This window comes from Bos indicus x Bos taurus, chromosome 4, assembly GCF_003369695.1.
Source record: "Bos indicus x Bos taurus breed Angus x Brahman F1 hybrid chromosome 4, Bos_hybrid_MaternalHap_v2.0, whole genome shotgun sequence".
In the NCBI taxonomy this organism is placed as follows: domain Eukaryota; kingdom Metazoa; phylum Chordata; class Mammalia; order Artiodactyla; family Bovidae; genus Bos; species Bos indicus x Bos taurus.
This window is the reverse complement of record NC_040079.1, coordinates 59,075,760-59,094,584: the sequence shown is the minus strand read 5'-3', so window position 1 is coordinate 59,094,584 and position 18,825 is coordinate 59,075,760. Positions and strand designations below refer to the sequence as shown.

Below are 18,825 nucleotides of genomic sequence, written 5' to 3'. Positions count from 1 at the left end.
AGACTGCTAGGGAGCCATGTCATGTCGTCCTTGGAATTTTCCAAGTCCTTGAGTAAAAAAATGCAATATACATATCCATGGTTCTTTGGACTATAAGTTTCAAGAGTGAGGGCTTATATCTCTGTGAGTCCGTGTAATGGCTTCCTCTGCAATTCACTCATGAGACTCTGAAGGAGATTTGAAACTGGAATAAGGAAACACTGCAATCAAAGGGAGACAGTAATGAGAAATTGAAAAGATTTGACCATAACAAATTTCAGGATCAAATGAGTATTTCCAGAAGTAAGCCCCTCATTGTTGATGGAGAATCTGCTTATGCTCAGATGATTGCTCTCAGTGAGTCAGAAACATCATTATGGCTTCCAGCCAGGAGAGTTTTATATCTGGCTCAGAACCTATTCCCCAATTTTCTTTCCAATCACTGATTACAGTTGCACCCATTCTGAAGTTGTAGTTTTCCAGAAGATAGAAGCGTGGTCCTCATGCTTTAGAAACAATGGCTTAAAAATGCTAGATTGCCAACAGTGAAAATGCTACCAAGGTAAGAGAACAATTATCTTCATTTTCATGTTGATTACAATTTGCCCCCTTTGCCCGTCTTTAAGACAAGCAAACAAATAGCTTTAACAAATGACTTTCGTCTTTACATTCAATTTTACAGATAGCAGAGACTTGGAGGTTATATAATTTAACCTTGGCTGTCTGCAAGCAGAGCACGTGGTCCGAGTCTCTGAATTCCAGCACCTTCCCCACCATTGTCATGCTGTTTTCCAAGGATAAATTAAGTCTGAAATTTTAACACAAGCCAGATAATATCACCAAGGCTCAGGGGAATGGCAAACTTAGCTCCTATGGCATGTGGATGATTTAATGCGAAGGATCAGACGGTTGGAAGAGCGCTGGCTCTGTATGCCTAGCACCTACGCACCTGTGTGGAAATTCATGTAGCCCAGGGACAAGCGTAGTCACGAGCATATGATTGATAATGAAAGAAAAAAGGAATATTCATTCAACCAGTCATTTCTCTGTGCAATCATTCATTCATTCATTCCACAAGTTCTTCTAAAGCATCTGTGTCGTGCCATGAATTATATATTAGGGATGTAATAGTGAATGACACATAATCCTTCTCATCAAGGGTTTTGTATCCTGGGAGAGAAGAATGACAGCAAACTGGTAAGACTACAATGTAGAAAGTGTTAAGTAGTAATTACTTTATCCTTATTTTATAGATGAGGTAACCGAGGCTTAGTGTTGATAAATAACTTGTCCCAAGTTACAGAGCCAGTAAGTTACTCTGTTCAGATTCAAATGAGACATGTTTGACACAAAAAGCCTTGCTTTTACTCCCACTCTGGGAGATGTTAATGGGTGTGCTAGAAAAGAAAATTGTTGTTAAGTTTTAAAAGTTTGGGAAGTCTGTAAACTAAATTCCCTGCTGGGAGAGCCATTGCACATATTAGCCTATTCAAAGGGTTGAGCCACTTTAGGGTAAGGAGTATCATTTGGAAAGGCATTTCGCAAACATTCAGATGTTTCAGCCAAAGCACACTGCACTATATTGACAAGGATGGGAAAACACGCAGAGAATACAGTGCACCCGGGATGCTCCGGATCTCAACATAATGTCCCTCAACATTTCAGGAGTATGAATTAGACAGGACACAGTCACAAACTGGTCCTTCTCAAGTTCTGTGATGTTAAAGAGTTGAATTCTGGTACACTCAGGAGTGAAGGAAATAAAGAAAAATAGTATTATTAGACATGAGTTTCTACAGGGAATAATTTTTAGTGATCAAGTTCTCTGCTATCAATTATAGCAGCAGTAGATTTGAAAATTACAGAAAATGCCTTTTCTTCATATCACACTTTGACAGCAGTGACAAGCTCCCACAAAGGAAGAAGCCCCCTGGGACATAAAATGATGCTTTTAGACATGAAATTTTTTTATTGTCAAGAAGCAAGCATTTATGAGGGGGTTTAGGGGTGGGGAGAAGCTCACTGATCTACTTCTGATCTTTTCTAAAAGTTTATTAGGACAAACTGCTCCTCACTCCCAAATTTAATGACATAAATTAATTTACAAATGGAGCAAGGTTTGAAAGAAGCTGTTCCTGAGGACTTGACTGCCCACTGGAGGTAGTAAATGCATAAATAATTCCAGTGGAAGACAGAAGAGTTAAGAGGAAAGGACAAATGGGGCTTTGAGGCCATTTCTGTTATGTAGGAAGACAAATGGAGGGAGCTCCTCTGCTTTTAATTTTTCATCAAATAGTGGCATGTCTGACCTTTGGGTGGAATTTGCAGTCTATTATTATATCTGTGTTCCTCTATATCCTACGGTGACTATTTTCCAATACATAGGATTTAGCTTTACCAAAAGCATCTTTTAAAAGCACTGATGATTTCTCTTATGATGGTATTAGTGCACTTTAACTGTGGGAGACAGTGCTGCTCTTGTCAAGCCAAGACCATACACATCTGCCCTCAGCGTTCCAGGGGGGACCCAGAAGCAGCAATTATGCCCAGCACTAAGGGGTCAGAAGGTACTTGGCAAAACCCTTGTCACTTCTTCTCCTCCTTTTTCTTCCTTGTCTTTATTCCTCACTAAACATTGGTCTCCCTAGAGAACTGAGCTGGGTTAAAATCAGATCAGTTCTCTCAAGGGGATCCAAATGGCCCTTCCTAAAAAGATGTTGCCAGCACCTTCTCTCTGCTTCATCTCACTTCCACTTGCTGTGCTTACTGTACCTGTTCCTGGTGCCTCCTTGCCAGAACGGGAATTTCAGGAGACAGGAGTGTCTGTTCACCCCCAGATCTCAGGGTCCTCACTACATCCCTGTACTGGGAACAGATCATTTCCAATAAGCAACAGGGCAATGTGTATTGAGTTCTTTTTTTAAAAAGTATTTATTGCTGAATTTGTGCTCATTATTGAAAATTTAGGAAAAAGTTATCACCGACTATTATTATGGCATATTTCTTCGCAAGGGCCTTTCCAGGTGGTGCAGTGGCAAAGAATCTGCCTGCCAACACAGGAGACACAGGAGATACAAGTTCGATCCCTGGGTCTGGAAGATCCCTTGGAGTAGGAGATGACAACCCACTCCAGTATTCTTGCCTGGAAAATTCCATGAACAGAGGAGCCTGGTGGGCTATAGTCCACAGGGTTGCAAAGAGTAGAATGAGCACACACACGCAAACATTTGCAGGATTTTTTTTCTTTTCTGTATGTGCAAAATCTGATAACCTATTTTTTCCTTGCTTGGCACAATATCATAAATGTTTTCTTTCACTTTTATTTCTATAAAATTTTATTTTATTTCTATAAAATTTTATTTCTATCTATTGAGCACTTACGATGTATCAGAAACTGTGCTAGACGCTGTAGATGCTTGAGATGGGCCTCAAATTCAAAGGGATATTTCCAAAGCAGAGAAACAGGGGACCCATAATTAAGGCAGAGGAACACCACCCTCAATGTTGTGGAGAATGAACTTTAAGCTAACAAAGGCTGCCAAAAAGGAAACCATAACAGAAATTTGCACCTTCTGCACTGGGGCTTTCAGACCCAAAGGCAAGTCACTGAGCTTAGCAAAGCAGGCAAGAAGACAAGGGTTCAGATGGCATCTCTTTTGGACATTGGCTCTGAGACCTGCAGCCAATTTCTTAGCTTTTCTGCATCTCAATTTCTTCATCTGTAAAAAGGTCATATCTCTCAGAGATGCTGTGAAGATTAAATAACATAATATTTGCAAAGCACTTAGCATAGCATCTTGCACAAAGCAAATCCCTTATTAAAGAGAGCTATTAACATGAAATTGCTTTCCTGTGAGTTATTTTATCAGAAAGCTATAGAATAATGCATTTATTGCTAAGTGACAAACAAAAAACCTAACTTTGGAAACCCAGGAAAGGAAAAGATGGGATACAAGTTGTAATATTGTCTAACTTTATTTTTATAGGAGGCATGGACATTTACCCTTGAGAAGGCCAGACAGATTGTCAAGAAATCTCCAGCTCTGGTAAGCTGAATGAATGACAGGGAGAATGCCAGCATTGTCCTTGGCATGTTCACCTCCCTCTGGCCCCTGCTCTCCCACTCCGAAGGCCAGGAGCTACTCCTGACACAAGCCCGCAACACTCCACAGTTGGATTGGGACTGAAGTAGGAATATGAGCCCCGTCCTCTTTTTTTCTCTTTTTTCTCCTCCCTTCTCTCTATAGCTGCATTTCTCACCTTCAGTTGGAGCTGGGTAATCCTTAGTTGTGGGTTCTGCCCAGGGCATTGTAGGATGTTAGCAGTACCCCTGTCCTCAATCTGCTAGATGCCACCCCCCACCATAGTCACCACAACCAAAAATGTCTCCTGGCATTGCCACATATCCTCTGGCACTCACTGTTGAGAATTGCTGCCCTCCAGCAGATGACATTGGAGGAGACTATAGCCTCCTGCTCCATCACTTTCTAAATATGTGATCTAGGCTGAGCCTCAGTTCCTCTGTCAGTGAGATAGGGACAATGACAGCATTTCTTTCTCAAAGCTAGGTATCAGGACCTAAGAGAGTCCATGTGTGTGAAGTGCCTAGTATCATACCTGGGGCTTATCAAGCACTCAACAGATGCTAGCTAAAATCATCACCATTATTATTCTTTTCCCCTAATTTTTCCTCTTTGCAATCATAGTTTTATTTAACAGACAGAATGGTTAGTTCAAACTGGCTATCATTAAGTCAAGTATTTGACTTGGGCCCTGGTGGTCATTCAGCCCCAGATGAAAAGGAAGCAGAAAGGTAAACCTTTGAAGAAGTGTCTCCCCTGATGCTAGCAGTTCTGGCAGGAAGGAGGCATTCGTCAGAGATGAGAGGACATGGCCCTCATCCTTGGCTTCTCCCTGCTGGCCCAGCTTATCCTTCACTGATGCAATACAGTCAAAGTAGTATTGATTTGGCAACATGGAAATGAAGGGGGAGGAAAATTCCTTGTGGCTCAGCCTGCCAGATTTAACAAATAAAAATGGAAGATTAAATTTGAATTTCAAATAAATAATGAATAATTTTTAGTATAAGTATGTCCAGCACAATATTTTATTTGGCAACCCTACTTGAGGGGGGCACATGGGTTTTGATGTGCAAGTCTGATACATGTTGAATGACAGCATGAAGACATTTCTACACAATCGATTAAGCAATCATAATGCCTGAAACGTCAATTATTATTTAATTCAGTGAGTAATTAAAGGCCAACCATAACTGGTTCAATTAATCCTCTTAAGACATTGAACAAAAAATTGAAGCTTCACATGAAACCTTGACCACCACCTTCAGAACTCTAAACAGACTGGAGAATAATACCATTTTTCTTTTAATTCTTCTCAACATGCATCTAAAAATTTATTCTCAGAGCCTTGTTTACTTCACTAGCATAAACTGCCTTGGCATGAACTCAAAGGCTAATTAGGACTTTACAATTTTTCATTTCTGTCACCAAAATTGCCAGCATAATTCATGGGGCAGGATTCCAATCATGCCTTGCGAGAAGCAAAAAAAAAAAAAATCAACTGAACAATTCAACAATAAAAAAAAGCTCCTCAAAAATATCCTGCAATTTATTTACTCTCTAAATTAAAGCCATCAAAGAAAAAATAATCAGGAAATGCAAATAAGAATCTTTAAAAAACTGCTCAGAGGATATTGCCTGCAATTAATTCCATTGTGATGGCCGATGTAACTGTAGACCTAGCCAGAATGCAGAGAAACACACAGTAGGTTGAATATCATTTCAGCACAACCTGTCAGAAAATCCAGACTGGGGATTAAGTGGATTAAGTGTTGTGGCTGGGGAGCCGGGTCGAGGGGTCGGGTAGGGAGGTCTTCGTGGATTTGACAGATCACTGAGCATCTAAATGTTTAGAATACTTGAGTTATGTCCTCAGTTTATTCTCACAAAAATGCCTAAAAGGAGCGAGCATATTTTTGTTATCAACCCCATTTTATAGATAAGAAAACTAAGAATCAGATAGGTTAAGTAATTTCCTCATTCCACATAGTTTGTGAGTGGGAAACCCATCATTTAAGTCCAGGTTTAGCTTCTGCCCAGTTTCTAACCCTTCCACATTACAGTAGCTTTCAACCAGACCTCCTCAGTACTGAATTTCAGGAAGCACCATTCACACCACAGGCTGTGTGACTATTAAAATTGTGCAGTGTACAATCTGTACAGCTGAACCCGATGGCCCTGATGGTAAACCTACCTACTCAATAGAACCATCTGGAAAGACTAAAAATTGCCACTGTTCAGACTTGCCCTGGGCTTCCCAGGTGACTCAGTGGTAAAGAAACCACCTGCCAAGCTGGAGACACAGCTTCGATCCTTGGATTGGGAAGATCCCCTGGAGGAAGAAATGGCAACCCACTCCAGTATTCTTGCCTGGGAAATCCCATGGACAGAGAAGCCTGGCAGGCTATGGTCCATAGGGTTACAAAGACTCAGACATGACTGAAGCAATTTAGCACACATACAAATTCAAGTAAAATAATATATGACAATGGTTTAAAAGTATTATATCACTCAGAAATTCAATTTTAAGTTGGTTATGTACAGAAGGGGGCTTCCCTGGTGGCTCAGGTGGTAAAGAATCTGCCTGCAATGCAGAAGAGAAGTTATGCTCTCCCTTTGAGCCTCTATTTACCACATTCACCACATTCTCATTTATTTAACCTCTGCTTATCGTTCTGTATTCATTTAACATCATGGGGTGGGCAAAGCTCCAGATGCAAGTAGAAGTTGGCTAAATAGATGGCAAAAATGAAAATGTTGCCTGAATCCTATGCTCCAGGAGAGCCCAGATTTGGGACTTTTATTTTAGATAGGATTACACACAGCCAGATGTGCTGTTTTAAATCCATCTCTGAGATAAAAACAGCCCCCATTCTGCCTCTGTCTAGTAAGGTTTGAATTGAAAGGAAGGGGCTGTCAAATATGCAAGTGAGGGTCTCTGCAGTGCTGCTCTGTGTCCATCTAAGTTCCCTTTGCACGTTGTAAGAAGACGTTAGTCTTTCCCATACCATGTGATGAAAAGGCTGGATGATCAAAACATCTGTCTTAACAGAAGGAGTTCTGGGGATCCCTGGACAAGTTACATCACCTTCTGCCTACATCCTAGATTCAACTTCTGCACAAGGAATGTCAAAGACAGCTGCAGCCTTCAGGCTGAATTCTAACAGTGAACAGCTGTGCATTTTATTCCATTGTATCTCCTGTGTAGTAATTATCAGCCTGTCCTTATAAAATGTTTGATGTATTGGTTATCATCTGTGTTAAAATCTACATTGCCATTAGGTTAATTAGACCAAGGCCTTCAGACAAAGTAAATATAAAAAGAAGTAACTCAAACTTTCAAGTGCAACCTGACTCTGGATCTTAGAATGTGTCTCTACCAATTGCCACCCATGTTATGGTGTAATTGCACGCCAGAATGTGTTTCACAGTGTGTCTACACTGCTCAGCTCACTCAGTTACCAGTTCTCCAAACATCCCATCTCTGTACCACAATCCCCCCTCCTCCCACCTTCCATCAGTGGTTCCCAACCGGGGGCAATGCTGTCCCCCATCACCTCTCCTGGGGACATTTGGCAACAAGTGGAGACATTTGGGGGCTACTGACTATAGTGGCTAGATGCCAGATATGCTGCTAAATAGCCTACAATGCACAGGACAGCTCACAACAAAGAATTATTCAGCTCTGAATGGCACTAGTGCTGAGGTTAGAAAGCCCAGGACCAGGCCTTGAAGTCTTTATCTGCCAATGGGTTTTTCTGTCCCATCTTGCCTCCTCCAGGCTTTCATGTCTCCTCCAGAGATGTCTTTCTGAAATACATGTGATCTCTCCCAGGATTCCCCACTGCCCGCAAGACAGCACATGATGCAGCTTTCCAGGCTCATCCTATGTGTCCTTCCTTCCATGGTCCACCGCATTCTCCTGGCTCCTTATGCTCCAGCCAGGTTGAAATGTCCTGCAAGATGCCAGCCCCACTCATATGCCCACAGCCCTGTGCCGGGTGCTTCCTCTGCTTCTCTGGCTTTGGTGTGGACTCCAACTACCTGGGACCTTTTTAAAATACAGATTCTGATTCAACAGGTCAACTGTGTGGCCAGAGACTCTTAGTCCTAAGACTAAGATGACATCCAGTGCTTCTGGTTTGTGATCATACTTTCTTCAGCCAGAGTCTAGAGCAGTGCTTCTCAAACCTTAGTGAGCATCAGAATGATTTGGAGCTATGAAAACACAAATTTCCAGGCCTTCCCCAGGCTTTCTGAGTCAGTAGATTGTGGTGGAGCCCACGAATTACATTTGTAGCCAAGTCTGCAAACTGCCTTTGAGTTGAAAAGCGTGGAGCATCTGTCTCTTCCTTTCTCGCCTGCCTCCTCCTCCAGTTCCTAGAAAGCCATATTAATGCCTGGACCACAGCAGCCCTCACAGAGCATGCTAAGAGCTGGGATTATCCACCCCTATGCTCCACTAGACAGTAAGCTCCATGACGACAAGGACAGCCTCTTCTGCTCCACCTCTTGCATTTAGTTGAGGACACTAGTCAGGATTGTTCCTCATTCTAGAAAGTTGTACAAAGATCACAAAGATCCTTAAATATCTCATTTGTAGCCAGAAAAGGTTACTTGTCTGCCGTTGCTAGGGTCAGAATACTGACAACTGTTAGTAACACTCACAGCCATCTGAAGGACTCTCTAGGTTGGTGAGAATTACCACATGCTTCCCTGCTATCCAAAAATAGACCATTCCTATGAAGTCTTTCCTAAGGCTAAGCAGCAACTACCTTAGCACTCATCTTGCTAACAGATGCACACAATAAGTGGAGATCAAGCACAGAAGCTCACAGACATGGTTCAAAGCTATTTCTCCCTGATACCTAAGTGTTCAGTGTGGTTTCTGGGGAAGGAGCTGGGCGGGGCCTCTCTCAGTACTCGAGGTTACTCATTGGCTCCACTCTGGCTCCTGGACAACAGATGATGAACACTATTTTTGCTTTTCGCTTTTTTTTTTCTGTTTTTATGAAAGTGAAAACTCCTCTTTGGATTTCTTTCAGTTCATGACAATAGATACTAACGTAGGTCTTTCATCGAATCAAGGTGGCGAGAAGTGAACGTTGAAAAAGCAGGGGATACCTGTCTCCCTTTCTCTCTTTGTTGATAAATGCCAGTTCCTGACTTTTTCTACCCAGTTGTTTTTCCTTTTGTCTGTGAAAAGCATCACAGGAACTGCAATACTTCTAAAAGCACTGTTTAATTAAAAAAAAAAAGCCCGGGTTTTTAATTTATCCCCCAGCTAGAGTCTTATGTAAACTGCTGTCTGAAATCCCTTTGTTCAGGAAACTCTGGGGGCTTCATCTGCACCCCTTCCACCCCTCTACCCCCCAGGGAAGGGGCCTTCCTTCTTCCTAAGCCATGTCTCCCATTAGTCTTTATTTTATCTCTTAACAGGATGGAATTATCTTATTTGAAAACAGTCTTTATTTTTCAAATCCTTTTTTAAAGCCACTGAAGATAGGGAGGAGAAGAATGTTGTCTGAATAGAATGGACCAAGATGGGTCTCTTCTTTTGGGAAGAGCTGGAAAAGACAAGAAGATGGGACTAGCTGGCTGGGGGAAGAGAGACCTTCAAGCGAAGGAGCCAGCACACAGGTGCAATGAACTTGGAGTGTGGGGACAGGAACAAGGGGCAAATTGAGTTAAGTAATATGGCCCAGATTCTGGAGAGAGAAGAGTCCAGAAATTCAAAATGTGGAGCCAAGAAGAGAGGAAGTACCTTTAGAAACTGGAGAACCATTCCTTGAAATAAATAACTCTTTCTCTTTTTGCTTTTCTCTCCAGACGTACTCCAGAAGTGGTGCTGGTATTTGTTCACTCCCATTTTTGGCCAAGATCTGTCAGAAGATTAAACTGTATGTATATGAATGCCCACTCCTGAGCACTAACAGGGGAGAGCATCTTTAATGGTTTCTGTTTTCTAATGATGAAAATGATCTTCAAGTTAAAAGGCATCTTTCTGAAGGTGAAAGTGTTTCTTGCTCATGACTTGTATAGAAATCAGAAGATAAATTAGCTTAGAACAAATCATTTTGGAAATATACTGAATACCAGCATCTTTGAACCTCCAAGCCTGACTTACAGTCCTGGGCTGGAACACAGCCTGCCTGCCAGTGCATGCTCACACCGGGGACAGGACAGCCCCTCCTTGCTGTGTAAGATCCGGATGAGGTCAGCCACCCATTATGGTGAGGACTCTCTGAGCATCTTTAGTGCAAGGCACTCAAGAGGCTGGTAAAGGACCTTTGTTTTCAAGAGCGCGACCTATTACCTAAAAACCTGAGCTCTAATATCTATGAACAGGATTCCAAATGCAGAGATACTGTCCAGAGTTCCCAAGCCCTCCTGTCTCAGTCTAAAATCCCATGCTCCAGCTCACTCTAAGATTGTGCTGGGTGTCATAGTAACTACTGTTCAGACTATTGAAAGATGGAACAGTATCCTGAGAGGCACGTTGGACTAAGAGGCAAAATAGCATAGGTCTCCTTCCACCCAGCTCCTTCCCTTGTAACTGTGGCAGGGCTGCTGCCTGCCACTGTACGGCCACTATTCCCAGGGCCAGATGCTGAACTTCCACTGCATTTCTGCACTGAATTCTCATAATTCCCTCACTATTCCCATTTCGAAGATAAGGAAACTGAGTCTTACAGAGGTAATTTTTCCAAGACTTCTTTCCAGTGGTTAAGACTGCTTCCACTGCTGGGGGCATGGGTTTGATCTTGGTCAGGGAACTATGATTCCACCTGCCACGTGGTGTGGCCAAAAATATGAAAAAAAAGTAACTTTTCCCAACCACAAGGACCCAACATACACCACCAGGTATATTGGACCACACTTGTTCTCTGGAAACATCCCCTTTTGGATTCCTCTGCAGTGCTGTGTCTTGAGCCAGATTTGAGGACTTGGGCCACTTCAAGTCTCCGAACCTCAGTTTTTCCCATGTCTCAACTCAAGCTATAGAGCCATTTGGGAGGTTTTAAAGATGCAGACTGTTGGCCTGAGCCCTGGTGGGGGAACATGGCAGGTTCCTAGGCTCCTGGTTAACTATGTCCTCCCGAGTGCTCACATTCTAGTTCTGGAGCCAGACCACAGGTGCTACATGTACAGATAATGCTATGATTCAAAATAATATTCCTTCTCTGTAACATATTCACTGAGACCATGCCATCTGCCCGGGCCCCTGTTGCTTTTATTCTCACTCTCCTGCAGGCAGTTCCTATCACTTGAGTGCATTCTGGTCCAGCCTGGCTCTCATTGTGAAGGGATAGAGGGGAGAACTCTCCAGAGATGAAAGTCAGGCCTTATACCTGAACTGAGAGGTTGTATTCATTTCTTAAGGCTGCTGTACTAAAATACCCCAACCTGGGTAGCTTAGAACAATAGAAATGTATTCTCTCCCAGTTCTGGAGGTTGAAAATTTGAAAGCAATGTGTGGGCAAGGTCCCTCTGAGACTCTAGTCCTGCTGATATTCCTTCAGAGACTCTGGGTGGAATCCTCCTTACCTCTTAGCTTCTGGCAGTGGCTGTCCATCCTTGGCAACCCTGAGCTTGCAGCTGCATCTCTCCATCTCTGCCTTCCTCTTCGTGCATGGACATCTTCCCTGTGTGTCTGTCTTTTCCTTTTAAACCCAGTCATATTGGATTAGTTCAGTTCAGTTGCTCAGATCAGATCAGTCGCTCAGTCATGTCCGACTCTTCACGACCCCATGAACCACAGCACGCCAGGCCTCCCTGTCCATCACCAACTCCCGGAGTCTACCCAAACTCATGTCCATTGAGTTGATGATACCATCCAACCATCTCATCCTCTGCCGTCCCCTTCTCCTCCTGCTCTCAGTCTTTTCCAGCATCAGGGTCTTTTCAAATGAGTCAGCTCTTCACATCAGATGGCCAAAGTGTTGGAGTTTCAGCCTCAGTCCTTCCAATGAACACCCAGGACTGATCTCCTTTAGGATGGACTGGTTGGATCTCCTTGCAATCCAAGGGACTCTCAAGAGTCTTCTCCAACACCACAGTTCAAAAGCATCAGTTCTTTGGCGCTCAACTCTCTTTTGGTCCAACTCTCACGTCCATACATGACCACTGGAAAAACCATAGCCTTGACTAGACGGACCTTTGTTGGCAAAGTAATATCTCTGCTTTTTAATATGCTATTTAGGTTGGTCATAATGTTCCTTCCAAGGAGTAAGCATCTTTTAATTTCATGGCTGCAGTCACCATCTGCAGTGATTTTGGAGCCCCCCAAAAAGAAGTCAACCACTGTTTCCATCGTTTCTCCATCTATTTCCCATGAAGTGATGGGACCGGATGTCATGATCTTAGTTTTCTGAATGTTGAGCTTTAAGCCAACTTTTTCTCTCTCCTCTTTCACTTTCATCAAGAGGCTCTTTAGTTCTTCACTTTCTGCCATAAGGGTGGTGTCATCTGCATATCTCAGGTCATTGATATTTCTCCTGGCAATCTTGATTCCAGCTTGTGCTTCCTCCAGCCCAGAGTTTCTCATGATGTACTCTGCATAGAAGTTAAATAAGCAGGGTGACAATATACAGCCTTGACGTACTCCTTTTCCTATTTGGAACCAGTCTGTTGTTCCATGTCCAGTTCTAACTGTTGCTTCCTGACCTGCATATAGGTTTCTCAAGAGGCAAGTCAGGTGGTCTGGTATTCCCATCTCTTGAAGAACTTTCCACAGTTTATTGTGATTCACACAAAGGCTTTGGCATAGTCAATAAAGCAGAAAGAGATGTTTTTCTGGAACCCTCTTGCTTTTTCCATGATCCAGCAGATGTTGGCAATTTGATCTCTGGTTCCTCTGCCTTTTCTAAAACCAGCTTGAACATCTGGAAGTTCACAGTTCACATATTGCTGAAGCACGGCTTGGAGAATTTTGAGCATTACTTTACTAGCGTGTGAGATGAGTGCAACTGTGTGGTAGTCTGAGCATTCTTTGGCACTGCCTTTCTTTGGGATTGGAATGAACACTGACCTTTTCCAGTCCTGTGGCCACTGCTGAGTTTTCCAAATTTGCTGACATGTTGAGTGCAGCACTTTCACAGCATCATCTTTTAGGATTTGAAATAGCTCAACTGAAATCCCATCACCTCCACTAGCTTTGTTCATAGTGCTGCTTCCTAAGGCCCACTTGACTTCACATTCCAGGATGTCTGGCTCTAGGTAAGTGATCACACCATCATGATTATCTGGGTCATGAAGATCTTTTTTTTTACAATTCTTCTGTGTATTCTTGCCACCTGTTCTTAATATCTTCTGCTTCTGTTAGGTCCATACCATTTCTGTCCTTTATCGAGCCCATCTTTGCATGAAATGTTCCCTTGGTATCTCTAATTTTCTTGAAGAGATCTCTAGTCTTTCCCATTCTGTTGTTTTCCTCTATTTCTTTGAACTGATAACTAAGGAAGGCTTTCTTATCTCCCCTTGCTATTGGTTGGAACTCCACATTCAAATGGGTATATCTTTCCTTTTCTTCTTTGCTTTTCCCTTCTCTTCTTTTCACAGCTATTTGTAAGGCCTCCTCAGACAGCTATTTTGCTTTTTTGCATTTCTTTTTCTTAGGGATGGTCTTGATTCCTGTCTCCTGTACGATGTCATGAGCCTCCGTCCATAGTTCTTCAGGCACTCTGTCTATCAGATCTAGTCCCTTAAGTCTATTTCTCATTTCCACTGTTAATTGTAAGGGATTTGATTTAGGTCATACCTAAATGGTCAAGTGGTTTTCCCCACTTTCTTCAATTTAAGTCTGAAATTGGCAATAAGGAGTTCATGATCTGAGCCACAGTCAGCTCCCGGTCTTGTTTTTGCTGACTGTATAGAGCTTTTCCATCTTTGGCTGCAATGAATATAATCAATCTGATTTCAATGTTGGCCATCTGGTAATGTAGGGACCACTCTAATGACCTCCTAAAGGAAATCAGTCCTGAATATTCATTGGAAGGACTGATGTTGAAGGTGAAGCTCCAACACTTTGGCCACCTGATTCGAAGAACTGATTCATTGGAAAAGACCCTGATGCTGGGAAAGATTGAAGGTAGGAGGAGAAGGGAACAACAGAGAATGAGATGGCTGGATGGCATCATTGACTTGATTAACATGAGTTTAGCAAGCTCTGGGAATTGGTGATGGACAGGGAAGCCTGGCGTGCTGAAGGTCCATGGAGTGACAAAGACTGAGTGACTGAACTGAACTGAACTAATAACCTCATCCAAACTTAACATCTGCAAACATCCTCTTTCCAATAAGTTCCCATTCACAGGGACCAAGGGTTAGAACCTCAACAGCTCTCTTTGGTGAACACAGTTGAACCCACAACAGAGGCACTTTTCCTATGTTCCTCCATCCTTCATCTCATCAGCTTCATGGAAGCTAAAGCCACTGAACAACCCCCAGTCTGCTTTGAAAGTATCTCAGGAGAAGAGAAGGCTGTGCTTCTGACCCACATTCAGAACCTCTTAGTTTAAAAACTTTTCCTGGTTCATCTGCCCACATGAGTTCCTGTAAGCCAGCTGTGCAAAGTGCTGGCCTAGATCCCGGAAACAGTTATCAACACTGCTTTTCATGAATAGAGGTGGAGGCGGACAGCATCAGGATATGAGGAGTGGAGGGGGAATATCAGACATGAAAGAAGATGCTGGGAGGCTGAGAGACAGCCAGGTCCCTGGGTCCCCAGGCCCCTGATCATTTCATCATACCTAGCTCTTGTTGAATTGAGACTCCTGTCTCCTCCTTGCTGAAATCATCATTACATTTTCTGTGTCAAACGTGGGCCTGCAGGACCAAAACGACATCTCTGCAATTGAACCACCTTTGAAACACTGAATTCAAGAGCATCTGTGGCCAGAGATTTTCCTGGCCCAATTTAAAAGGGAAATTCTTTTTATGAAAAAGCAATATGTTTTTTTCTTCTTCTAAAACATTGTGCTTCTAGTATAATTCATACCAGGTCACAATTTATTCAGTGCTGTTTGGTTTATAAAGCACATTTAAATGCAACCTCATTTATTCTTCAAATAACCTGTGGCTCAGTGATAATAATGACAAGGAAGAATAACCCAGTACTGTCTCTTTACCAAGAACTCTTGTAAATGCAGCCCTGTTAGCAGACCCCATTTTTGTCCCCCTTTTTAAATATGTAAAGTTATTTTCCCCAAGTCACAGAACTAGTCATGGATACATATGATATTTGGACCCAGAACCACTACACTGTCTGTCCCTTGACCCTGAGCCCCACTTTCAGATGAACAAGTTGGTTCTAGTTCATTTAATGCCTGACCCACTAACACAGTCAGCAGGTAGTAGAGACAAGACCCACATGTCTTCTACTGCATTAACCCTTCCATAAAATCCCCTCCAATAAGAATGCCTTTCCTGCTCCTTGCCTCTCCCTGTGCCCTGCTGTTTGTTCTAATGCCATCAAAATGCAATGGTGGCATCTCCACCCACGGTAAGAAGTTTTCCAGCTCCCAGCCTGTCTTCAGCCATGTAGCTAGCCTCCTCAGTACCCCACACTCCCCGGCACCTGCTCCTGCACCCTGTTCTTCCCTGGCTGCTTCCCCATTAGTCTCCCACACCTACCAACAACTTTTGAAGAGTGAGGAAACCATTTCTTGGTCAACTTTTTAGCCCTGCTCCCTACCACAGTGCTTGACCTCAGTAGGGACTCAGTGAAGAAACAAATGAATAAACAAAGAAAAAACACTAGTTTATTAGAGACACAAATGTGTAGGATACCAGGCTACTACCTTGGGGCAACCAACGATTTTGTTGTTTTGTTCTGATCAGAATTCACAGTGCCTATACACTGCCTAATTTTTTTTTATTGTAGCAATGGTGAGTCAGGAGGGCCCCCTCTTAATATCGATAATTTATTCTTTTTATTGAATTTCCAAATGCTTAAGCCCACCTATGTATTATTTCACATAAATTCACACAGGCTATCATATCCTGTGTTAATTGCATTTTTATTTCATCGTTCTTGGCTTTTTTCATTTGTTCCTTCTTGCTTTTGCCCTGCTCTTGCCACTCACCTCAGTCCCTATCCCCACCACACAGTGAGCCACGTAAACATGCCAGGAAGTGTCTTTCCATGGTTTGCTCTGCTTTCATTGCATCTTACAGAGATGCATGTAACACATCCACGTGCAGAAGAAACAGAGGCACTCTGACCCTGCACTGCTGCCTGGGATTCAAATGTGAGGCAGATACTCATGGATACTTTATTTTCCCTAGTTTTCTTTTGTTGTAATGCCCCAGTTTCATGACACAGTTTTAGGCGTTTTGAGCTTGAATAGCTCAATATTATGTAACGAATAACATTCAGCTGCAGTCACAATTGCTCACTGGGTCAAGCTTGTCAGCCAGACCCCAGGCAAAGGGCAGGAGCAGCAAGGAGGTGATCAGCTGCACCAGCCAAGGTGATAACTGGAGTTCTAGGTATCTTCACTGTAAGTTCCCTGTTTTAAACATCTTTGCTGCCACAAACATTAGTTTCACCATATAACTAATTAGCCATGAGGTTAATTACACAATTAAAGAGACTTTATTACTAAATACAAAATATCTGAATATATATAAAGGGTGAAAAGTGAAAGTCAGTCATGTCCAACTCTTTACAACCCCATGGACTGTAGCCTACAAGTCTCTTCCATCCATGGGATTTTCCAGGCAAGAATACTGGAGTGGGTTGCCATTTTCTTCTCCAGGAGATCTTCCCAACCCAGGGATTGAACCTGGGTCTCCCACATTGTAGGCAGATGCTTTACCATCTGAGCCACCAGGGAAGTCCATTTAAAGGGTGCGTAGATTTAACGGCACTACTGTGCAGATGACTGACCTTATTCTGTGACTTGTGCCTGAGCACTTGTCTTCCAGGGCTTTCATTCTTAGTGTTTTACACATTGATTCGCCTCCTCATTCGGCATCACAGTTTTTCTTTTTGCTAAAATTTCTTCCTTTGTTAGAGGAGGTATCAACTTCCAAATACTAGGATGCATATTTATACCCAAGCTTTGTATTGCATCCCATTCCTGTGCTTTTGCCTAGAAAGGAGCCTAGTGGGCTACTGTCCATGGGGGTGCAAGAGTCGGACACCTCTGAGCACACACACATTTGTATTGCGTTAGGAAAGCCTCTACACTGTTGTGTGATCCTGGCGTCTTGTCACATGTCTGTTGATAAACATTCCAGAGGTTTATGGGAAATGTGAGCTCAAACCCGCGATTTTTCAGGCGCTCAGCCTCTTTCTCCTCTACTGCAGTGTGTTTAGAAATAAGAAACTGGCTCTTGGGGCAAATCATCATCATTTGTCATGATTTTTGTATGATACATATCAAAACAAACTATCAACCAGTCATTTTACCTTTTATGGGAAAATTGTCTTATGGCCAATTAGTTACACAGTGAGAATGTTTGTAACAAAAATGCTTGCTGTGAAGGTACTTACAGCAAAGAAGTTTACAGTAAAATTATCTAAAAATAACGGGCATGCATAACTGGATTGGACATTGTATGGCTGGGAACCTGAAAATCTGAAGAGAATCCATGGGTTGAATTGGGGATATATCCAGAAACTAAAATGTTATAAGAGCAGACAACTTAGGCCTGTTTGCCCAGTCCTAGAAGCCACCCTTGGAATAGCTGTTAGCACTGTGCATAGTAAAGAAAAGAGCTAATATTTTGTGAATACTTATCACATGCTTGGCACAGGTCTTCCTTGCTTCACATAACAACTCATTTAGTCTTTGCAACAGTCCAAGGAAGCAGGTACTGACATTGACCCCATTTACAAATGAGCCAACAGATGTAAAATTGATGAAATAATTTGCCTTAAGGTTATGTACAGCAGACCTGAGATTCAAATCCAGGGAGTCTAATTTCAGAACCTAGAGCTATGTTATAGGGCTTCCCATATTTTTCATTCCTACTAGAATGCCTGTCACCCAATTACTTGCTTTGAAAATGCTGTCTAATCCTTTAACTTTCACTTTAAGATTGCCTCCCTCCCTGTAGAGAGGGAAATGTCTTCCCTCTGCGTGCACAACCCTCTTAGAGAATTTTCTCCATAGCACTGTAGCTATCTATTAATGCATTGTTTTCCCCAACCATCACTGAGTTCTTCTAGCATAGGAAATGTATCTAATACTCATCCTTAATATCTAATATGATGTCTGGCACATGGTAGGGACTTCAAAAATAGCTATGGAATGAATGAATGAATATTTTGGCATACAACCAGGTACCTGTAAGGATACACAATGTTTCAAATTTATATACAATTTTGCAGAAGCAATGATAGTAAAAGTCAACAATGCTTTATCCAAAACCTTGGAGCCAGATGTAATTTGGAATTCAGAATTTCCCAGATTTTAAGAAAGTGACATATCATGCGTATACTATAACTCCCCACACTCACACTCTTAGCACTCCTGATTAAACACATTTATATTTCAGCAGTGAAATATATGGATAGTCATATTAAGTAGGGTATAGGTTATGAATTGCCTTAGATTGGTTTAGGTCAAATTTTGCCATCAAATAAATTAGCTTCAACATTGAAAATAAGAAACCACTCTTGGTTTTCAGGACTGTTTGGATATGCAGGCTATGAATAAGGGATTGTGGAGTTTATGTAAATTGCAACTTATGAGATTTAGGATGGCCGATTTACCCACGTATGTCTAGAATATATGGTTTTGGTTAGTTACTTTGA

At 42.3% G+C, this 18,825-nt stretch overlaps 1 protein-coding gene across 1 annotated transcript in view; it reads left to right on the top strand.

Moving 5' to 3' along the window:
- The window catches only part of AOAH (acyloxyacyl hydrolase), a 188,208-nt gene that overhangs the window by 58,565 nt on the left and 110,818 nt on the right, over positions 1–18,825 (top strand). Inside the window, exons 6-7 of the mRNA XM_027539535.1 lie at positions 3,966–4,025; positions 9,888–9,958. Of these exons, the coding sequence (XP_027395336.1) occupies positions 3,966–4,025; positions 9,888–9,958 (131 nt within the window). The remainder of the gene's footprint in view (positions 1–3,965; positions 4,026–9,887; positions 9,959–18,825) is intronic.